Source organism: Geotrypetes seraphini, chromosome 18 (genome assembly GCF_902459505.1).
Source record: "Geotrypetes seraphini chromosome 18, aGeoSer1.1, whole genome shotgun sequence".
Taxonomy (NCBI): Eukaryota; Metazoa; Chordata; class Amphibia; order Gymnophiona; family Dermophiidae; genus Geotrypetes; species Geotrypetes seraphini.
Genome location: NC_047101.1, coordinates 18,656,626 through 18,681,285, shown reverse-complemented (window position 1 = coordinate 18,681,285; position 24,660 = coordinate 18,656,626). Strand labels below are relative to the sequence as shown.

The following is a 24,660-nucleotide window of genomic DNA, read 5'->3' as shown; positions in this document are numbered from 1 at the left end:
ACATCTCCATAGATGTGTGACAGACGCCTACAATGTAGGCATCTTTCCTTGCCCGAGTTTTCTAGAAAATGTGCATCCTGATTGGCTGCCAGATAGCTGTAGGACACCTATCGCTGCCTAAAATCAGGCCCTAGCACATGGATTATAGCACGTTAATTTGGCAGCTTCTGGAGGATGCAGCTCTACACTCTAGAGGAACGCAGGGAAAGGGGGGACATGATTGAGACATTTAAATACATCACAGGACGTGTCGAAGGGGAAGACGACATCTTCTTTCCCAGAGGACCCTCGGTCACAAGGGGACACCCGCTCAAACTCAGAGGAGGGAAATTTCATGGTGACACCAGGAAGTATTTCTTCACAGAAAGAGTGGTGGATCACTGGAACAAGCTTCCAGTACAGGTGGTCAAGGCCACCAGCGTGCTTGACTTTAAGAATAAATGGGACATCCACGTGGGATCCTTGCGAGGGTCGAGATAAGGAACTAGGACATTAGCACCCAGACCTAATGGGGGGGTCAGTAGAGTGGGCAGAATTGATGGGCTATAGCCCTTTTCTGCCGTCAACTTTCTATGTTTCACCGTATACCATTTTAAGCAGTGTCAGAGTGCGTGAACACCTAATACAGCTTAGTAAAAAGGCGCCATAGTTACTGCTGAATCCACTAACATAAGTAGAAATAAACTTAAACCGATGAGACAGAGTTGAATGACCTGATGAAGAGAGGATAGTTCTTGAAGCCAGTTTTAAATGAATTAAGGAAGCTCCAAGTGAATACCAGGACTCAGCAGAGATTTGCAGAACTCTTATTACTTCTTCAACTTCCCCAGTGGCTTATTGAGGCAAGGTCACTGACTGGGCACTGTTTCAAAACTCTCAACATTCATGCAGCTCAGGGCATAGGACTTCAAAGGGTGCAGAATGGCATTATAGAAAGACTTAAATGGAAAATCTAAATAAGCACCTTCTGCTCACCTTAACTAAAAGAGAATTAGAACACTTAATAACATAGACTGAATGACTGAGTGACTAGCAAGAGGCTACTGGACCTTTCAAATGCAGGTCAGTGCTTCTGGGATGGGTTGGTTGTATCTGACCAAAAGATGTTGCTCTGCTATCTAATGATTGTATAATGGTAATAGGGTATTAAAAGAGAAAGAAAGATAAGATAATTTAGATAATGGGAATTTAAAGTAATGTTGTAAACAGAAGGGAACTAATGTAATGGAGAAAATGTTTCAAAGGAAAGTAGATGTAACTTTTATTGGAAAGTTGCTTGGTTTCCTAAGAAAGTATTTTGGAAGCAGATAGAGGGAGTGGTATTAGGGCTGTCAGAAAGAAACCTGACGCAAAAAGGCACAGAAAAGCATTTAGTTCCTCCGGGATCAGGTCTTCTTTATAAAAAAAAAAAAAAAAAAAATTAATTTATTTGTTCAGTTTTCTATACCATTCTCCCAGGGGAGCTCAGAATGGTGTACATGAATTTATTCAGGTACTTGAGCATTTTCCCCTGTCTGCCTGGCAGACTCACAATCTATCTAATGTACCTAGGGCAATAGGGGGGGGGGATTAAGTGACTTGCCCAGGGTCACAAGGAGCAGCATGGGTTTGAACCCACAACCTCAGAGTGCTGAGGCTGTAGCTTCTGCTCCATGAGCTGGCCAGGGTTACAAGGCAATGGTGCTCAACCCAGACCTCGGGTTACACCTAGGCAGTCAGGTTTTCAAGATTTCCTCAATGAATATGCATGAGTTATATTTGCATTCAATGGAAGTAGTACATGCAAATTGATCTCATACATAGTACCATGTGCCTCCATACGGTGGTAGGAGATATGTGGTTGAGAGGCTGGGTTTGTCTTGAGGACTGAATTAAGAACCTCTGTTATAGGGCAGCATTCACAGCTCCAGTATGGAGGGAATCTCAGCCATCATGCAACAGTGGCAGCTAATGTCCAGATGTTGGTCCACGATTATGTGGCTCTTGAGGAAGCCTGGGTTTATGACCCTAAGCTAAAGTCTATTGCTGCGATGATCGGGCTAGGTGACGTGGAAGGGAATGGATATAAATGACAGAAAACAATTCCTGTGTAGTTGTAAAATGACAATTAATGGCACCAGATCTCCATTCCATTTCCAATTGAGCTGGAAGCCCAAAGGAGCAGGAGGAGATAGCTATGTCGAAAAATCTATTAAACAATTGAAAATGAGCTGAATAGTGCAGACATACAGTGTGACACAATGGTTGTGTTTTCTCCACCTCAATTCAGAAGCTCTGGCATGTCTGTGTGCCTCGATGGCATGATAGAGGATGTGATAGAGGATGTATAATTGAATACAGGAAGTTTATAGAATGTGCAGAAGTGCTATGGTATCCATACCTGTTTAGGTGGCGAGGTGTGTTGTGTGAGTGCGTATTTGGCAATGTCTTTCTGGCTGTAGTTCTGTCGGCTTTCTCCTTCCTTTCCTCCTCTCCTCTCATGATCGAAACATTCAAGGTACTGAAGGGAATAGACTTAGTAGATAAGGATAGGTTGTTCACCCTCTCCAAGGCAGGGAGAACGAGAGGGAATTCTCTAAAGTTGAAAGGGGATAGATTCCATACAAACGTAAGGAAGTTCTTCTTCACCCAGAGAGTGGTAGAAAACTGGAACGCTCTTCCGGAGTCTGTCATAGGGGAAAACACCCTCCAGCGATTCAAGACAAAGTTAGACAAGTTCCTGCTGAACAGGGCTGGTCGCAGTTAGGGCGCTGGTCTTTGACCAGAGGGCTGCTGCGGGAGCGGACTGTTGGGGCATGATGGACCACTGGTCTGATCCAGCAGCAGAAATTCTTATGTTCTCTCCACCTCACTCCCTTTAGTCCATCAGCCCCTCTGCCTCTTCCTGTCTCTTCCCCTTTCCTGCCCTAAAGCCATTCATCCTTTCTTTTCCTATCCCTTGCTTCCATTCACCTTTCCTCTCATTAACCCTGTTCTCCTTCACCTCTTTTTACCACTCAGCTATTCACCCTTTCTTTTCCTACCCCTTCTCCCCTATCTATACATATATTTATATTTTGTGTGTTAATAGCTCACTAACAGACTATCTTTTGCTCTTAAGAACTAACAATTTTCTCTAAAAGCAGTTTCTAAAGCTGAGTAATTTTAACAAGAGTAAATCACTAATGATATCAATTAAAGATTCCAAATTATATATAGTTATAGATATAGATAGATAGATTTAATTCTTTCCAATCATTGTCTCATATTGGGGAGTGCATTTTTCAGTTTTACAGAGAGAACAAAGGCTAATTTTTTTATCTACTTCACACTATACTGTATATTGTTGAAATCTTTTTTTTTTTTTTTTTTTTTAGCTGAGGCTTTTGTGCCCTTTGAAGTCAGTGTTAACCAGTTCTAATTTTCGTTTGATTATTCAAAGTCTGATTTTTCCACATTTTGACTATAGTAATTCCTTGCTAATGAGTGTCCCTAAGAAATATTTGAGATCTTTACAGGTTGCTCAGAACTCTGTGGCAAGGTTAATTACCGGAACTTCTAGATTTGAACACATTACTCCTGTTTTTAAAGAATTTCCCAGTTGCTAATTGAGTATCGTATTCGTTATAAATTGTTGCTACTTGTTTTTAAAACACTGGCTGGCAGGAAATCTCCAGTTTTGTTAGATTTCCTTTGTATTTATCGACCAACCCAGATCTTACGTTCCTTGAATAGTAATGCCCCGGTGGTCCCATCTGTTTGTGAAATTCACCGGGAGGAATATTGGACATCTACTATATATTCTACTTGCGTGGGCCACAGTTATGGAACCAATTACCTGAGCAACTGCGAGGTCTTGGTGATGTTGACTCTTTCAAGATTGTATTGAAAAACATTTTTGTTTAGGGAGGTATATCAATGCTGATTTTTTAGATTTATTTTTTTTATTAAGAGTTTTCAAGCTTATTAAGTAATTGCTATTTTAATGTATTTATCTGTTATAAATTATGTATGTTGGAATCCGCCTAGAAATGTTGATAGAGCAGAATATAAATTTTTAAAATAAATAAACCAAAAGAAGAATTTATTTATTTATTAAAAAAAAATATATACCGCCTGGAATCTCAGTGGTTTCCATATAGCAAACATACATAATAGGCATAGAAACATAGAAGATGACGGCAGAAAAGGGCCTCAGCCCATCAAGTCTGCCCACTCTGCTTACCCACCCCCTGTCTATGCCCCAATGACCCAATTTCCTTATCTTGACCCTCGTAGGGATCCCACATGGGTATCCCATTTATTCTTAAAGTCTGGCACGCTGTCTGCCTCGATCACCTGCACTGGAAGCTTGTTCCAATGATCAACCACTCTCTCTGTGAAGAAATACTTTCTGGTGTCGCCATGAAATTTTCCGCCCCTGAGTTTGAGTGGGTGCCCTCTTGTGGCCGAGGGTCCCTTGAGAAAGAAAATATCATCTTCCACTTCGACACGTCCCGTGAGCTACTTAAATGTTTCGATCACGTCTCCCCTCTCCCTACGTTCCTCGAGAGTGTAGAGCTGCAATTTGTTCAGTCTCTCTTCATACGAGAGACCCTTGAACCTAGATCTTACAATTAACAATGGCACATGGTCCTAATACAATTGCTCCACAAACGTCTTACAAGTGATAAAAGTGCAACCTACAAAAACTTCATTGTTATAGATAATACAATATTGCAGAAAGAACCAAAAAGGAAGTAGTTCACAAATAAGCATCTACAAACAACTTAGTTTTTATCAATTTCTTAAAGCTGTAATGATCAGTGCAAACCCTCAATTAGCCAGTCAGCTTATTCCAAAGAGACATAACCATAAGCGAAAACATTTTCAAATTTGTAGCCACGTACCTTACATTCACAACTGTTTCTGCTACTAATTAAATGACACACCATTCAAAGTGTCCCTCACAGAACATAAGAATAGCCATCCTGGATCAGTGGACACAAAGACCTGGCAGAAAATCAAAGAGTAGCAAGATTCTGGAACCCCAGTGGGTAGCAACATTCCAGAGCTGAGATTGTGATGTCATAATGTCTCATTCCACCAATGCCTAAGAGCCAACCTCATCAGTGATGTCACAATGGCTTGATTGTCCTATACTTGGCTCACATAAGAACAGGCATCCTGGATCATAGCAATGGTCCATCTAGCCCAGTATCTTGTTTCTACAGTGGCCAATCCAGGTTAAAAGGACCTGGCAGAAACCCAAATAGTACCAACATTCTATGCTACCAATCCCAGGGCAAGCAGTAGCTTCCCCCATGTCTATCTCAATAGCAAACTATGGACTTTTCCAAACTTTTTTTTTTAAACCCAGAAATTCTAACTGTTAACTGCTATCTTTCCTCAGTTTATTCACATCTTCCTTAAATCTCCCCAATCATGGCTTTTCTGTCAGCTCAAAAGAGAGATGCAGAAATCCAATGATCAGCTCTACAATCCCTTCTCCTCTCTTAGAGATCCTCTGTGCTTGTCCCATCCTTTCTTGAATGTAGAAACTGTCCTCATTGCTACTACTTCTACTAGTAAGACTTTTGCAAGTATCCACTGCCCAGGTATGAATTAAAGATGTGGCAAAAACCAGGAGACAGCTATACTAAAGACAAAGTTGGAAAAAATTATGAACTACCAGGACTTGAAGACTGAAGCAGAATGACTCTGGTGAAAACCAGCAATTGTTGTCTCTTTAATTGGTGCCCTTGAAGCAATATCGAAAGACCTGGAACAGCATCTGGACACACTGGGTGCTGAAAAAAAAATCACCATCTGTCAACTGCAGAAGGCTGCTGTGCTTGGAACTGTCCACATCCTTTGCCGATACCTTTGTATATCCTAGGTTCTTGGGAAGGACTTGAAATTTAGAGTGCCAAACCCAGCCAAGAGCATCTGGCAGACTGTGTGAAGCCATAATAATTGTATACCTTGGAGTTGCTGAAGTGAAAATGAGGGCACTGCAGATGCTGATTAACTCCGCAGCTAGATTGATCACAGGTACATAGAAACATAGAAATAGACGGCAGATAAGGGCCCACGGCCCATCTAGTCTGCCCACCTTAATGTCCCTCCCCTACCTTTGCCCTGTGAATAGATCCCATGTGCCGATCCCATTTGGCCTTAAAATCAGGCACGCTGCTGGCCTCAATCACCTGTAGTGGAAGACTATTCCAGCGATCAACCACTCTTTCAGTGAAAAAGAATTTCCTGGTGTCACCTCGTAGTTTCCCGCCCCTGATTTTCCACGGATGCCCTCTTGTTGTCGTGGGACCCTTGAAAAAGAAGCTATCTTCCTCCGCCTCGCTGCGGCCCGTAAGATACTTGAACGTCTCGATCATGTCCCCCCTCTCTCTGCGCTCCTCGAGCGAGTATAGCTGTAATTTGTCAAGCCGTTTTTCGTACGGTAGATCCTTGAGTCCCGAGACCATCCGGGTGGCCATTCTTTGCACCGACTCCAGTCTCAGCACATCCTTGCGATCATGCGGCCTCCAGAATTGCACACAGTATTCCAGGTGGGGCCTCACCATGGATCTATACAATGGCATAATGACTTCCGCCTTACGACTGACGAAACCCCTTCGTATGCAGCCCATGATTTGTCTTGCCTTGGACGAAGCCTGCTCCACTTGATTGGCAGACTTCATGTCCTCACTGACGATTACCCCTTCTAGAGCGACTCGTATAACACCAGTTTTGAAGCAACTGCTTTGGTTGGAGATGCAGCAAAGAGTCCAATTCAAAATTCGTTCCATAATACATCGGATTTTGCACCATGTTTCTCTTACTGTTTTTCAAGGGTTTTATGAAATCTATCAGCCTAAAAGAAGTTTCCGATCAGAAAATAGTGTGAGATTAACGTCAGAGGATAGACTGCCAATCTCCCATATTAAGGTTGGTGTGGCCATGTTGTCGGTAGCGGGTATAAAGCTTTGGAATACACTGCCAGGAATCTTGCGTTTCTGTACTGCTAGGGTGAAGAAGGGGATGACCTTCAAAAGTTGATCAAAAATGCATTAAGTTAATACAATAAAAAAGGTATCACCTTATTTCTTTCATGTTTAGTTTTATTTCTATATATTACTTTTAAAAGTGGACTAACATGGCTACTACACTGTTTTACTCATTTGATTAGAAATTTCTTATCCCGCCCGTGAAACAAGCCATCTAGGTGGCTCAAAGACTAAAAATGTAAAACAAAATAATTGAACCAAAAAAGGAAACAAAAAGCAAAATAAAAATGCCTTTAAACCTCGAAGGTGCTCAGAACCAATGAATGGTAAGAAAGTGACCAAACCGGGGCAAGAACCCCTGTGAGGGCTTTCAAAGAGTCTATCATTGCACCATTCACAATCGGTAGAAAGGTATTTAGATTTTGATAAATATCTTTTTTTTTCTTATTTTCTTTTGTTCAAGTGTCCATTTAAAATGTCCAATACTTTAGCGAAGACAAACAGTAAACAAAATTTAAAGAACTTAACTTTTGGGTGTATAGGAAGTGAACTTGCTACAGCAAGTACTGGTAGGTCCTAACGCGTTTCGCCGACAGGCTTCTTCAGAGAACCCCCATGCTGGATGAGACATTAAGTTCAAAAACTTCCTCAATCTTCAGCCAGGAAATGAAACTACTCAGGGGTGAAGATTGAGGAAGTTTTTGAACTTGATGTCTCATCCGGCATGGGGGTTCTCTGAAGAAGCCTGTCGGCGAAACGCGTTAGGACCTACCAGTACTTGCTGTAGCAAGTTTACTTCCTATACACCCAAAAGTTAAGTTCTTTAAATTTTGGTTACTGTTTGTCTTCACTAAAGTATTGGACATTTTTAATGGACACTTGAACAAAAGAAAATAAGAAAAAAAGATATTTATCAAAATCTAAATACCTTTCTACCGATTGTGAATGGTGCAATGATAGACTCTTTGAAAGTCCTCATAGGGCTTCTTGCCCCGGTTTGGTCACTTTCTTACCATTCATTGGTTCGGAGCACCTTCAAGGTTTAAAGGCCTTTTTATTTTGCTTTTTGTTTCCTTTTTTGTTTTTGGTTGGCTTACAGTCCTTTGGGAACATTTGTGTTTAAATTTCACCCAGTTGTTATATTGGGGAAACAAAATAATTGGACAGATCCACCTCTCTTGTATAATGCAAGGAAGTAACAAAATGATCCTGTGATCGGGAATGTAAATTATGAGAAAATTGATAGTCTCGCAAAAGCAAAACTAAACAAATAAATTTAAAAAAAGTCGCCTAGCAAATTTACCACCTCTTTTACAGAGCCACGCTAGTGGCTGCCACCTGTTGTGACTGCCACGAAGCCCATATGGATTTAAAGAGCTTCGGGGCTTTTGCAGCATGGCAGCCACTAGCATGGCTTTGTAAAAGGGGATTTAACTATCTTAACAACATTAAAGGGTCCTATTACTAAGCTGTGGTAAGAAGTGACTTTCCTGCATGGAAGTGTTTTTCCTGCATGAAAGGGGGCCTTAGGCCCCTCCCAGGTTCATCCTAGGATGCACTGGGAAAGGGAAGGCCAGTCAACCGGAAGGAGTAGGCATACCTCCGGCCAGCTTTTCTATGGAAAGGTACAGGGGGGGTGTTGGGGTGGACTTAGGAGCCAGGGTGAGATGTTGGGGTTTGGGAGGGTGTCAGGGTGGGGTGTTTGGTGGGTGTCAGTGGATTGAAGAGACCGATAGCAGGAGGGAGTGGGCATCCCTCCTGCCAATCCACCATGGGGAGGAGGGGCGGGGAATCGACAGCCAGCGGCAGGAGGGAGTGGGCATCTCTCCTGCCAGTCTTCAATGGGGGGGGGGGGGGGGTGCCAGGTGGTGTTAGGCAGGAGGAAGTGGACATCCCTCCTGCAGATTTTGGGTGTGAGGGGAGGGGGACTTAGCTGCTTGTGGCAGGGGTATTTTCCCCTGATCAGCTGAGCTGGCAGGACTCTTTGATGTGTGATTTGGGGACTTCTGTTGGCTCAGCTGACAGGGATTCCCTTGTCACGATCAGCTCAGCCAGCCAAGTCTTCTTTTAACCTGAAATGTAGGCTATCATTTTAAAGGCCTACATTTCAGGTGTCTGTCGCAGCTCTAGGGAGATGCCTAGGGCTGCTTAAACTCACCCAAGGTCACTTCTGGGCATAACCACTCCCAGCCTTGGGCGGGCTTAGTTGTCCCCACTCATCTCCCTACAGTGTAGGTGTCCTGCCTCGGGGAGCTTTTTTTCTAAAAACATGCGTTCCGATTGGCTGCCAGATGGCAATAGGACACCTACAGCCGTCTACAATTGGGTCACCCATATGTAGAATCAGTCTCAAAGGGCCTGATTCTAGAAATGGCACTAGGTTAGGCTCTGCTAGGCACCCTAATTGTGGAACCTAGCGATGCCTAGCTTAAATCCATATATAACTTAAATTTTTAAAATTGGTTAATTGGCATGGTAATTGACCACACCGTTATAAACTGATTAATAAAATTTATTTTAATTGTGAATTAGAGTTATGTGCGGAAATCTGTGTGGCACCTAGTGATGCCTAATTCCAGCTGCCCTTTGATGCCTAACCACACCTACCTGAAAAGTAGGCGTGGTTAGGGGGTGTGGTTAGGGGCAGAGAATAGGCATGGTAAAGTTAGGCATTGCTAGGTGTGCAAGAGAGGTGCTGGAAAATTAGACCAGGTAAAGCCTGGCCTAATATACCGGCACCTACCTCAATGGCACCTAGTGACATAAGAACATAAGAATTTGCCGCTGCTGGGTCAGACCAGTGGTCCATCGTGCCCAGCAGTCCGCTCCCACGGTGGCCCCCAGGTCAAAGATCAGCCCATAAGAACATAAGGATGCCTAGGCACCACCGGGCATGATTCTATAAAGCAGTGGTTCTCAACCCTGTCCTGGAGGACCACCAGCCACTCAGGTTTTCATTCATTAGAATATGCATGGGGCAGATTTGCATGCCTGTCACCAACATTATATGCAAATCTTTCTCATGCATATTCATTAGGGCTATCCTGAAAACCTGACTGGCTGGTGGTCCTCCAGGACAGGGAACCACCGCTATAAAAGACACTTAGTGGTTGATTGATTTATTTATTCATTTTTCTATACCGAGCTCAGAACAGTGTACAAGAATTTATTAAGCATTTTCCCCTGTCTGTCCCAGCGGGCTCTCAATCTCTCTAATGTACCTTGGGCAATGGGGGGATTAGGTGACTTGCCCAGGGTCACCAGGAGCAGTGTGAGATTTGAACCCACAACCTCAGGGTGCTGAGGCTATAGTTCTAACTAGAGAGCTGCACGGGAACGGGGACGACGGGAATCCCGCGGGACCTGCGGGTTCCCCCTTCGGGTCACGGGGATCCCGTGGGGACGCCCCCTAGGGTCTCGGGGATCCCATGGGGACGCCTCAGAGGGTCACGGGGTTCCTGCGGGGCTGGATGTATTCAGCTGCGAGGCTCGTCTCCCTACCTGCCCTGTCGCACACAGCCGAATGGAAGTCTTCCTGATGTCAGCGCTGACGTCGGAGGGAGGGCTTAAGAAAAGCCTCCCTCCCTCCGACGTCAGCGCTGACATTGTGAAGACTTCCGTTCGGCTGTGTGCTGCGGCAGGGCAGGCAGGGAAAAGGCAGTGGTACAAGGCGGGGGGCGGTCCGCCCCGGGTTTAGCACAGCCAGCCAGGTCCCCCGACCGACTGACAACAGGCCCGATCCGTCAAACCTCCCTGCCCTGTAGCTGCGAATTTAAATTACTTTCTTACAGCAGCTTCAATAATCCAGCTGCTGTAAGAAGGTAATTTAGATTCGCGGCTACAGGGCAGGGAGGTTTGTTGGACTGGGCCTGTTCTGTTGTCAGTTGGGCGGGTAAGTGCCACAAAGATAAGGGACAGGGAGGGAGAAAGGGAGGAAAGGTGGAGTGGAGAGGAAAAGGCACTTAAGGTAAAACTGAGGGGGGAGGACGCTGAAAGCACTGGGGAAGACAAAGGGGTGGAGAAGGACGCTGAAAGGACATGGGGAAGACAGAGGGGGGAGAAGGACACTGAAAGCACATGGGGAAGACAGAGGGGGGAGAAGGACGCTGACAGGACATGGGGAAGAGAGAGTGGGGAGAAGACGCTGGCAGGGAAGAAGACAGAGATGCCAGACTATGGGGGGAGCGGAGGGAAGAAGATGGGTGCCAGACCAATTTGGAAGGGGAGAGAAAGGTAGGCACAGTAACAGAGCAAATGGAAGACGCAGAGAGAAGAGAGACAGTGGATGGAAGGAATTGAATGAGAACATGAGGAAAGCAGAAACCAGGCAACAAAGGTAGGAGAAAAAATTCTATTTCTTTTTTTTTTTTTTTTGCTTTAGGATAAAGTAGTATATTAGTTGTGTTGATAAAAATTTATAAACATTAGAGGCTCTGGTAGAAACCCGTTTACAAAGTATGTATTCTTCCCAATTAATATTTCCAAATTAATAAAGTCTTTTTGCTTATTTGTAAATGGGTTTCTACCAGAGCCTTTAATTCAGTAGCATAATTAAATGAAATAACTATTTCTGTAGTTTATAGGGACGGGTGGGGACGGAGGGGATTCCTCACGGGGACGGGTGGGGATGGAGAGATTCCTCGCAGGGACGGGTGGGGACGGGTGAGATGCCTCACGGGGACAGGTGGGGACGGGTGGGACTTTGGCGGGGACGGGTAGGGACGGGTGGGATTTCTGTCCCCGCGCAACTCTCTAGTTCTAACCACTGCACCACTCGGACCAGTGCCTAAAAGGCTAAATAGTTAATGCAGGTTAATGTGGCCACCCTAACTGATTAGCACAGGAATGCCCTCCCTCTTCCCCATCTGTCTTGCCCCCTTCAAGAAAAAATATAAAGTATTTTTAACTCGGTTTTTATTTATTTCAGGTAAACAACAGCAGTGTCCAGATTATAAAAACAACAGAATCAACAATCTTTCAGAAAGATTATTCAGCACTTCGTATGAGCAATCAAGAGGTAAATCACTTATCGAACTAACAGTGGTTCACATGGGAAAGTAATATAAAAGGCAGAGTTCAATTCCAATTTAGTTCAAAGGAAGGAAAAACACAGGGAGGGAAATCAGCTCAAAGCTCTCAGTTAACCTGTGGAGGGTTTAAGCTTGATGCAGCCTCCATTTCCCTTTCATAACTAGAAGATTTTTCAGTGTTCATACTTAAATTTATTAGGATTTCATGAACAGATTTACCGAAAGTGGTTTGCAATGTATTGAATAGTAATCGGGTACTCTTAAGTATTTTCCCTATCTGTCCTGATAGGCTCACAATCTAACTTTGGTACCTGGGGCAAATCCAGGACTGACCTCAAATATCCTTCCTGGAATGGGTAACTTGGAGGAGGTGGCCTAGCGGTCAGATCAGCTGCCTCAGCAAGTTTCAAGTTTAATAGTTTTTTTGATTAATCGCTTAATCATACTTCTAAGCGATGAACAGTTTAAAAATTACATTTGATGGGTAACAATACAATAAACGACAATATTTAAAAAGCAACACGGGATTGAAATCTAATTTTTAACATACTCATAACATTGGGTAAGGGGGAATGAAATACAAATCAATAAAGTAAAGAAGAAACATTAAGGGGAAAATACAGAAGGTAAACAAAATAACAATAAAATATAATAAGATAACATTTATTAGGGTTATAGGATATTAAAATTAGTTTTCAAAGGCATCCTGAGGTTGGGAGTTTAATTCCCACTACAGCTCCTTGCGACTCCAGGCAAGGAAAGAATGACACGGGGACCAATGTTCCCCCATCCCCATGGGATCTCTTTACCCCTGTCCCGTTAAGAATCTTGCCCAGAGTAACAAGGAGCAGGCTGGGATCAAACTCGCAACCTCAGGGTGCTTGGGCAGCAACTCTAACTACTAGACCACTCCGTTAAATGACTATACAGATGGGGCTCACAGTTACTCTCGCAGGGGATAACAGAGTTCTTTGATAAGTCTTAGTTGAAAAAAGCAGAACAGTGTCTCTAACAGTGGTGACCACTTTGCAAATTAAGGAGTCCTTTTAACACGTAGTTAGTGCATGCTGATAGGCTACCACAGAACGCATTAAAGTGCATGGCGGTAATGTGCCTACTTGCACCTGCTAACTAGTATGTTATCTATTTTTTTGGGAGGGTGGGTGTCATGGGTGAAGAGCGGATGTTCCAACATTATCCATCTAGCACATTCTGATGAACACATGCTAAGGGCATGATTCAGTAAATGGCACCCAAAATTAGACCACAGGATGATCGCCACTAGCTAGTATTCTGTAATGGGCACTCTGCGCAGAGCACCCTTTCTAGAATACTAGCTTAGATCACATTTTGGCCATGATTCTATAAATGACGTCAAAAGTTAGGTGACTAGATCAGCGCGCCTGTGTTCTGTGTGTTCGAAAGACATGGTTTTTTGTTAGGATTGACGGTATAGGATTGATCTGTATTAGTCTGGCTTGTTTAGTTTTACAATGGGTGTATTGATGTACTGCTCACTGCAGTATATAAGATGCTGCCTTTTCCTAGGTACTCATGTGTGACGTGTGGCTTGTTACTAAAAATCATGTTTTTCGTACAGATGCAGGGGGTGGGGGTTGTCAAAAAATGATGGGCCCCAGGTGTCACATATGCTAGGTACGCCACTGAATAAACTTGAAACTTGAAGCTAAGAATGTTATAATGCCCCTGTATCACTCCATGGTGCGACCTCACCTGGAGTATTGCGTTCAATTCTGGTCTCCTTATCTCAAGATAGATATAGCGGCACTAGAAAAGGTTCAAAGAAGAGTGACCAAGATGAGAAAGGGGATGGAACTCCTCTCATATTAGGAAAGTCTAAAAAGGTTAGGTTCTGAGGGGAGATACGATTGAAGTCTACAAAATCCTGAATGGAGTAGAGTGCGGGTACAAGTGGATTGATTTTTCACTTCCTTAAAAATTACAAAGACTAGGGGACACTCGATGAAGTTACATTTAAAACTAATAGGAGGAAATATTTTTTCACTTGGAGAATAGTTAAGCTCTGGAACACATTGCCAGAGGTTGTGGTAAGAGCGGATAGCGTAGCTGGTTTTAAGAAAGGTTTGGACAATTTCCTGGAGGAATAATCCATAGTCTTTTTGAGAAAGACACGGGGGAAACCACTGCTTGCCCTGGATCAGTAGCATGGAATATTGCTACTCCTTGGGTTTTGGTCAGATACAAGGGACCTGGATTGGCCACCGTGAGAATGGGCTACTGGACTAGATGGACCATTGGTCTGACCCAGTAAAGATATTCTTATGTTCCTAAGATAGGTGCTTAACTTGGTGGACGCCTACCACTTTGAGGTAGACATTGAGTCCAAGGTACCTACCAAAAAGTAGGCATGGTGTTAGGGGTAGATCATAGGCATGTTTTTCATCTAGGCACCTGATTTGGACTTAGACACACTTAATTAGACTAAGAAAACCCTGATCTAAGCTCACTTTAGGTGCTTACCATCTGGGGAAAAACTGCTCAGTGTTCCTCTTTCTTAGTAAAGATAGTCACCATCCGCCTACTTGTCTCCCCCACATCTCTTCAGCACTGGCAATGTGAAACAAACTGCATTCTTTCTTCTCCTATCACAGACCAAGTCCTCTCCTTTTGTTCCAATTGATTTCCTAAGTCAGGTGGAAGAGAGCATAGCAGGGGTTCTCAATCCAGTCCTCTGGGAATCCAAAACTAGTCAGACTTTCAGGATACCCACAATGAATCACCGGGCAACAAAGGTTTTGCTTCTTCAACACAGTCTTGCACTTAAATTGATGAACATAACATATAATTGATTTTAATTAGCACCAGTAATTGATTTTTAAGAAGATAATTATTGGCATCAATTAGCTTGGTATTTAATTAAATTGAGCACACAATTTGGGTATGAAACCAAAACTGCACAGGCAATTTTTAGTGCTTTTTACAGAATTTGGGGGTAAATGCTTTTCCTTTCTTTTTTCCATTCTCTCTTTATAGTTCAGTATGAAACAAGCGGAAAGAGTAGATACTGAGTGGCGTGAAAAGGGTAGATGTGAATCGCTTGTTTACTCTTTCCAAAAATACTAGGACTAGGGGGCATGCGATGAAGCTTCGAAGTACTAGATTTAAAATAAACCGGAGAAAATATTTCTTCACACAACATGTTTTTCTATGTTCAATCAAGTTTTATTGAGCATTTTAAATATAACAAGTAGGTAACAAAATGGCTACAAAGCCTTCATAACAATAAGATGTCATTCAAAGATGCAAGTAAATAAGTAGGATATGTGACGGTATGATTTGTTTGACATTAAAAATTGCAATACCTACTATATATATAATATAGGACTAGGGGACCTGCGATGAAGCTACTAAGTAGTTGATTTTAAACAAAACTGAGAGAATATTTTCTTACACAACGTGTAATTAAACTCTGGAATTCATTGTCAGAGAATGTGGTGAAATCAGTTAGCTTAGCGGGATTTTAAAAAGGTTTGGATAATTTCCTAAAAGAGAAGTCCATAGGCCATTATTCAGATGGCTTGGGGAAATCTACTGCTGATTCTTAGGATAAACATCATAGAATCTGTTTTGCTACTTGGGATCTAGCTAGGTGCTTGGGACCTGGGCTGGCCACTGATGGACCTTCGGTCTGTCCCAGTATGGCAACTCTTATGTCCTTATGTGAGCCAAGTAAAGGACAATCAAAGCATTGTGACATCACTGATGAAGTTGGCTCTTAGGCATTGGTGAAATAAGGCATTATGACATCACAATCTGAGCTCTGAAATGTTGCTACTCTTTGGGTTTCTGCCAGGTACTTGGGACCTGGGTTGGCCACTGTTGAAATAGGATATTGGGCTTGATGGACCTTCGGTCTGTCTCAGTATGGCAACTCTTATGTGAGCCAAGTATAGGACAATCAAGGCATTGTGACATCACAGATGAAGTTGGCTCATAGGCATTGGTGGGATGAGGCTTTATGACATCACAATCTCAGCTCTGGAATGTTGCTACTCTTTGGGTTTCTGCCAGGTACTTGGGACCTGGTTGGCTACTGTTGGAAACAGGATACTGGGCTTGGTGGACCTGGTGCCCCAGTAGGGCAATTCTTCTGTTCTAATGTGAGCCAAGTATATTAATTAATTTATTTAAAAATATTTCTAACCCGCCTATCTACAAATCTAGGCGGAGAACAAAATCACATGCAAAGTCATATTTAAAATACAAACACACACAAAATCACATACAAAGTCATTATTAAAACACACAAACACAATAATAGGACAATCAAGGCATTGTGACATCACTGATGAGGTTGGCTCTTAGACACTGGTGGAATGGAGGAAAAAGAACACAGACGGGATAATACGCCTTAACAAACCGGATGGGAATTACGTGGAAGCAGATTCAGATAAAGCTGAACTACTGAACGAATACTTCTGCTCGGTCTTCACTTGCGAGGCACCAGGACATGGTCCTCAGTTAGAGGCTAAGTCAAATGCGGACGACCCGTTTCAGAATTTTGAATCCACACCTGGTGAAGTTTACAGCGAACTGGCAAGACTAAAGGTAAATAAAGCCATGGGTCCAGACAATCTGCACCCAAGAGTGCTCAAAGAGCTGTGCGATGTCCTGGCGATCCCACTAGCCGCACTCTTCAATCTCTCCCTAAACACGGGGAGAGTACCCTTGGATTGGAAAACAGCCAACGTCATTCCTCTGCACAAAAAGGGTTGCAGGGCAGAGGCTGCGAATTACAGACCGGTGAGTCTCACATCAATAGTGTGTAAACTCATGGAAACTTTAATTAAACGCAAAATAGACACGATCCTGTATGAGGGAAATCTACAGGATCCCAATCAACATGGATTCACCAAGGGTAGGTCCTGCCAATCCAATCTCATCAGCTTCTTTGACTGGGTGACAAGGAAGCTAGACTTGGGAGAGTCTATGGACATCGTGTACCTGGATTTCAGTAAAGCATTTGATAGCGTCCCACACCGCAGGCTGTTGAACAAAATGAAATCGATGGGGTTAGGAGAAACACTCACTACTTGGGTCAAGGATTGGCTAAGCGGAAGACTTCAAAGGGTAATGGTTAACGGTACCCTCTCTAAAACATCAGAGGTGACCAGCGGAGTACCGCAGGGTTCAGTCCTGGGCCCACTCCTTTTCAACATATTCATAGGAGATCTGACTCAGGGGCTTCAGGGTAAAATAACATTATTCGCCGATGATGCTAAACTATGCAATACAGTAAGTGAATGTAATTTACAGGATAGTATGACACAGGACCTGCTTACATTGGAAAGATGGTCCTCGACCTGGCAACTGAGTTTCAACGCTGGGAAATGTAAGGTTATGCACCTCGGTAACGGTAATCCATGCAGAAAATACACCTTGAATGGGGAAACTTTAACTAGTACTTCGGCGGAACGAGACCTAGGAGTAATCATCAGTGCAGACATGAAAACTGCCAATCAAGCGGAGAGGGCTTCATCTAAAGCAAGGCAAATGTTGGGATGTATCAGTAGAAGCTTTGTCAGCAAGAAGCCTGAAGTCATAATGCCATTGTACAGAACCATGGTGAGACCTCATCTGGAATACTGTGTACAATTCTGGAGACCTCATTACCGTAAAGATGTGCTCAGAATCGAGTCGGTTCAACGGATGGCCACCAGGAGGATCTTGGGTCTCAAAGGTCTCTCATATGAGGAGAGACTAAACAAACTACAGCTTTACACTCTAGAGGAACGTAGGGAGAGAGGAGACATGATTGAGACGTTTAAATACATCACAGGACGTATCGAGGTGGAAGATGATATCTTCATTCTCAGAGGACCTTCTGCCACCAGAGGGCATCCGCTCAAACTCAGGGGCGGGAAATTTCGTGGCGACATAAGGAAGTACTTCTTCACAGAAAGAGTGGTTGACCGTTGGAATGAGCTTCCAGCGCAGGTGATCGAGGCCAATAGCGTGTTGGACTTCAAGAATAAATGGGATACATATGTGGGATCCCTACGAGGGTCAGAGGAGGAAAGAGGGGATTCATAAGAGAGTCAATCTGACTAAATAGTCACTGGGTATAGATTAAGAGGAAGGGACAGTACGGTGGGCAGACTTGATGGGCTATAGCCCTTTTCTGCCGTCATCTTCTATGTTTCTATGTTTCTATGAATGGGGCTTTATGACATCACAATCTGAGCTCTGGAATGTTGTTACTATTTGGGCTTCTGCCAGATACTTGGGACCTGGGTTAGCCACGTTGAAATAGGATATTGGGCTTGATGGACCTTCGGTGTGTCTCAGTATGGCAACTCTTATGTGAGCCAAGTATAGGACAATCAAGGCATTGTGACATCACTGATGAAGTTGGCTCTTAGGCATTTGTGGAATGAAGCATTATGACATCACAATCTGAGCTCAGGAAAGTTGCTATTATTTGAGTTTCTGCCAGGTACTTGGGACCTAGGTTGGCCACTGTTGAAATAGGATACTGGGCTTGATGGACCTTTGGGCTGTCCCAGTATGGCAACTCTTATGTGAGCCAAGTATAGGGCAATCAAGCCATTGTGACATCACTGATGAGGTTGGCTCTTAGGCATTTGTGGAATGAGGCATTATGACAGGGGTAGGGAACTCCGGTCCTCGAGAGCCGAACTCCGGTCCTCGAGAGCCGTATTCCAGTCGGGTTTTCAGGATTTCCCCAATGAATATGCATTGAAAGCAGTGCATGCAACTAGATCTCATGCATATTCATTGGGGAAATCCTGAAAACCCGACTGGAATACGGCTCTCGAGGACAGGAATTCCCTACCCCTGCATTATGACATCACAATCTGAGCTCTGGAATGTTGCTACTATTTGGGTTTCTGCCAGGTACTTGGGACCTGGGTTGGCCACTGTTGGAAACAGGATACTGGGCTTGATGGACTTTCGGTCTGTCCCAGTATGGCATTTCTTATGTTCTTAAGCAATATATCCATTAAGGGAAAATATGGAAAAATAACCATTTGTATAGTCTACATTAATGGAAGTCCTTGGTGATTACAAAAGAAAAAGATCAATGATAAAGCAATCTATACTTAGGGCTCCTTGTACTAAGCAGTGATAGCGGTTTTAGTGTGCACTTAGCGCGTGCAGAATTGCCACGCACACTAGACGCTAATGCCAGCATTGAGCTGGTGTTAGATCTAGCCGCGTAGCGCGGGTTTAGCGCACGCGGCAATTCTGCGTGTGCTAAAAATGTTATCGCAGCTTAGTAAAAGGAGCTCTTATTTCAGTATACATACAAACTGCTATTTAATTGTACCTTTTAAGCATACCCTTACCAATGGCCTTGAAACTGCAGTCTCTTTAATTACATGAAAATGTTCCAATTGAACAGGATCAAAGAATATATAATTAGTTCCCTAAAGAGAAGTCAAACACTTGCATGGGAATTTAAAAAAAAAAGAAAGAAAAAGAAATAAAAAAATAGCTCTCGGTGCAAGAAATTCAGGCTTCAGATCGAGAAACTTTTTACGATTGATCTGAGTAGCTCTACCTACATCCAGAAAATTATTTTACCACACAATAAAATGTCTTTGCAGATTTAAAGAGAGCGTGCATAACTGAAATGATACCTCTCTCAGAAATACCCCCCCCCCTTTTACAAAATCACGGAAGCGGGTTTTAGCGCAGGCTGGTATACTGAATAGGTAATGGCGGAATATAAATTTCTAATGTAATGTAATGAATACTCTGCGCTGCTCCCGATGCTCATAGGAACTCTCTATGAGTGTCAGGAGCAGCACAGATCAGTGTGCTGGGTGGCGCAAAAAAACACTCTCTGTCTCCACCACCTCTTCGGGGAGACTGTTCAATGCCTCTACCACCCTTTCTGCAAAAAAAGTATTTCCTTAGATTACAGAAATGGTGGTAGAGGCATAGAACAGTCTCCCAGAAGATGTGGTGGAGACAAAGATTGTGTCTGAATTGAAAAGGGCCTGGGATAGGCACATGGGATCTGTCGGAGAGAGAAAGAGATAATGGCTACTGCATTCTCTGGACTGTGCCACGAAATAAGCTCAAAGACCATCTTAGCAGGAGACAGACAGCCGGGCTGTCCCAGAACTTATCAAATACCAGCAATATTCAGTCTGCTATCCAGACAAGTTAAGGCAGCAAACGGGCTGTTCTTAGTGGACTAAATATTGCCAGTATCTGGAAAAGCGACATCTCTGACCACATTACATGAATATTCAGTGTTGGCCACTATCCAGATTGTGGTGCTGTTTATCCAGATTTTTTTTTATTTTCACAACTGGCATTTAAGAAAAAAAAAAAATGTTGACTTTGCCAACTGAATATTAACCCGAAGGACTACAAACACCACACTGCTTTGGGGTTATAAATTCAAAATCAGAATGGTCAAAAAGGTCTTTCTCCTGGAGATGGGTGACTTGATAGCCCTGTCTGCGAACCCACCTCTGCGGGGCTCTCATGCTCGACCGACACCAACAAACAGGAGATCCAAGCTATGATTCTCCTCCCTTCTCCATCACAGTATTAAGACCCAAGCCATCGAGCCAGCTCCTTTTATTCCTGGAGGCAGAACATCCATTCCTAAAGAGTGGCAGCTCCAGTTCAACCCATCGTCAGCCATCTCTAGCGTCTCCTGCAGGTTATATGAAAGGAGAAGCTCACTTAGAAGCAGAGTGCAATAGAATTCATGCTGATATGAAGTCTTTATTCTTTGGGCTTCTAATCACCCAGTCAGGAACAGGGCTTGCAGATTTTACTCATTAGTTTTGTGATTTTGGAAGATATAACTAAAACAGGAAGAAAATGGAGTAGGAAAACAGCAAGGGTATTACTTGTAGTCACAGAGCTTACTTCATTGTAGGAAAATGTGGTTTTTATTTATTAATGTAACCTAATTTAACATTGTCAGTCAGCTATTTTAAGGTGTATAGTGATCGTAGAAATGATATCAATATCCCCATCCCCACAAGTTCTTTCCCTTTCCCATTCCTGCAAGCTCTGCCTTAACTGCACAAGCCTTGAAAACTTATGATTTTAGAGGCTTTTGCGGATGAGGACGGAGCTTAGGCATTGGTGGAATGAGGCATTATGACATCACAATCTGAGCTTTAGAATGTTGCTGCTTAGGATTTTAAAGTGTTTGAGGCTTGTGCAGATGAGGACGGAGCTTAGGCATTGGTGGAATGAGGCATTATGACATCACAATCTGAGCTCTAGAATGTTGCTGCTTAGGATTTTAAAGTGTTTGAGGCTTGTGCGGATGTGGACGGAGCTTAGGCATTGGTGGAATGAGGCATTATGACATCACAATCTGAGCTCTAGAATGTTGCTGCTTAGGATTTTAAAGTGTTTGAGGCTTGTGCGGATGTGGACGGAGCTTAGACATTGGTGGAATGAGGCATTATGACATCACAATCTGAGCTCTAGAATGTTGCTACTTAGGATTTTAAAGTGGATTTCTAAAAACTTCACCCTGATGTATGATGATATCTGCAGCACTGATTTCAGTGGCTAGAATCAGGGATTGCAAATACCACCCAACTGTGACTATAAGGGCTCCGTCCTAGAATGGAAGCACTGCCAATAAGATTCTTGCCTACCATGGTAATTCACAGAATTAAAATGTACAGAAACTGAAATTTATTGCCCATGTCCTCCTGAAATTGATGCCACCTCCCTCGGGCCAATTGAAAGTAAGCTGGTCTAGTTTTGCTTTTGTCTGCCTGTACTTTCCTTAGGAATATCAGAAGTGCACCACCATCTAACAGAGTACAACCACTGGATTTTCCGTGACTTTGTTTACCTAATCCCAAATGGCTCTCCAAAATTGAAGTATCTAGTTTAGTTTCACCGTTGTTCCAATTACCCATACATAGCTTTAAAAACTTTAAATAAATAACTCTCAGATTTAATTTTTTTGTTGGTTTTTCGCAATTTTATCATTTCAATTATAATGTGCCGTGAAAAACATTTGCTCTGTTTAGTGTGCTGTCGGAGGTAGAAATGTTTGTGAGACGCTGCTCTGTTCGATTAACTGAACACGCCCCACTGACTTAGTCTTTTGCTAGATATAGATATATATTTTAAGCAATGCACTTGCGTCACAGTCAGCAGGTGGTCCCCCTGATAGATCATTATTCCCTGGCACCTTGCTCCATAACTAATGGAAGCTGGCATGTTTTGTTTCTACACTGGAAAAGTCCTTCTTACATCTGGTTGTGGAAAGATATAAAGCCATTCATTCCACAATGGTTTATAGATCTGGCTTAAAAGGCAGTTAGGAGAGGCATAAGTAAGACATTTGCTTTGTATAACATAGAGTAGCACCGAGTCATAAATTAACACAGTATCTCACATGATACAAAAGCTATAATTCAGCCAAGGAGCCCTGGAAAACTGCATGAGCCCAAGATGAAATTAAAGCTTCACATGGCCCTGCAGGACCGCATGCTGTTTCTTACATTGTAGATAGAATTATGAATGTGTTTAATAAGTAGAAACAGGATGTATCAGGAGAGTCTCGGGTCTTTGATGTCGGAGGATATGACTTGCCATGTCTGAGACAGGGGTGACAAAAGATTATGGTAGGTAACAAAGAGACACAGGTCGCAGGAAATTCAAACACACGCTGGAAAGAGAAATGAATGGTCTTATCCACCTTACATCTGGGGGCCATGTTCGTGCTGACAATTTTTGAAGGATCCACAGTTCCATAGAACTAAGCCAGTGGTTCCCAAATCATTCCTGTTTACTCCATAGCCCAATGGTTCCCTTACCTACTGAGGATATTTGAAAATCGGACTGGCTATGGCTGTGATTCCCAAACCTGGTCCTGGAGGCACCCTAGCCCAGGTTTTCACAATATCCACAATGAATATTCATAAGAGTGATTTGCATGCACTTTCCCTCAAGAAACATACTTAAGTCAATGCTGGGAGGCTATTAACCAGAAGATTTAAGTGCTCAAATGCCTCACAGATAAATGCAGTGTGCCCCTGTATGCCTAGGCTCTGCTGGAATAACAGAAGTCTATAGGCTTGTAAGTTTTTGAAAACTAAGAAAAATATTTGAGCCATAAAAAAGGAGTCCAAAAAATAAGTCTTGTAGGCAGTGTTCAACAGCAAAAAATAATTACTCGGCATAAAAAACCCCAGCAGATAAATGTTACTTCCTGAAAAGAATGTCAAGTTATATATATCACTGCTACACAGATTCATAAAGTAAAACTCAAAAATATTTCAGCTTCTACAATATTTTCTATACAAACAACCTGTTCAGGATGTTACTATGTAGATAATGAGATAGACCCAATGGCAACTCCACCGGTGAAGAAGTAAGGTCGGTACTGGGCAGGCTTATGTCCCATGTATAGTAATTCAGTTTGGGATGGGCTGAAGAGGGCTTCAGTGGAACGTGATTTGAAACGTGAGGACGGTGCTAGACAGACTTCTACAGCCCTGAAAATGACAAGATGGTTTTCAAGTGTGGAGAGGGCTTTCACGACAACTCCAGTAGCTGAAACCTAAAGGCCGGGCTGGATAGACGTCTACAGTCTATGCTCCAGAAAAGCCAGAGGCAATTTAATCATGAATAAACAAGTATGATTGTAGGGCAGACTGGATGGGACATAAGGACTTTATCTCCTGGCATTACGAGGGAGTGCTGAAAAGTTCTCAGCCCAACCAAGAAGGGAATGAAGTGGAGTCCTGAAACTTACATATTCACCCCTAAGTTCAACACACTTGACACATTGAGTCTGACGTTTCTGTGACCCTTCCACTAGTCACTGAAATACTGCTTCTCTGCTGCAATCGCCTGGTGGTCACTCTTTCAAATTCTTTTTAAGATTTGGAAACAAAAGAGTCGGATGGAGCAAAATCTGGTAAGTAGAGTGGATGGTCTATGCACTGAAACCCCAACGGTGTCAAAACATCCGTTGTTTTGTCAGCCTTGTGAGCGGGTGTATTGTCTTGCAAAAAGAGAATTTCTTTCCGCAGCTTCCCTCTCCATTTTTCTTTCAATGCCTCCCTTAATCAGCACAGCAAGTTACAGTAGTAGTCTGCATTAACTGTTTGGCCCTTTGGAAGATAAGAACATAAGAACATAAGAAATGCCTCCGCTGGGTCAGACCTAAGGTCCATCGCGCCCAGCAGTCCGCTCACGCGGCGGCCCATCAGGTCCAGGACCTGTGCAGTAATCTTTTATCTATACCCCTCTATCCCCTTTTCCAGCAGGAAATTGTCCAATCCTTTCTTAAACCCCAGTACCGTTCGCTGCCCTATAACGTCCTCTGGAAGCGCATTCCAGGTGTCCACCACACGTTGGGTAAAGAAGAACTTCCTAGCATTTGTTTTGAATCTGTCCCCTTTCAACTTTTCCGAATGCCCTCTTGTTTTTTTATGTTCTGAAAGTTTGAAGAATCTGTCCCTCTCTACTCTCTCTATGCCCTTCATGATCTTGTAAGTCTCTATCATATCCCCTCTAAGTCTTCTCTTCTCCAGGGAAAAGAGACCCAGTTTCTCCAATCTCTCAGCGTATGAAAGGCTTTCCATCCCCTTAATCAGTCGTGTCGCTCTCCTCTGAACTCTCTCGAGTAATGCCATATCCTTCTTAGTCAG

At 43.1% G+C, this 24,660-nt stretch overlaps 1 protein-coding gene across 6 annotated transcripts in view; it reads left to right on the top strand.

The window, feature by feature from the left end:
* Positions 1–24,660, top strand: part of MRPL22 (mitochondrial ribosomal protein L22) — a 147,721-nt gene that overhangs the window by 68,030 nt on the left and 55,031 nt on the right. For all 6 annotated transcript variants that reach the window (XR_004537507.1, XM_033927575.1, XM_033927580.1 and 3 more), the window contains exon 7: positions 11,893–11,982. Coding sequence is in view for 5 of the 6 variants with exons in the window: in XM_033927575.1 (XP_033783466.1) it covers positions 11,893–11,982 (90 nt within the window). In the remaining variant the exon portion in view is untranslated. The remainder of the gene's footprint in view (positions 1–11,892; positions 11,983–24,660) is intronic.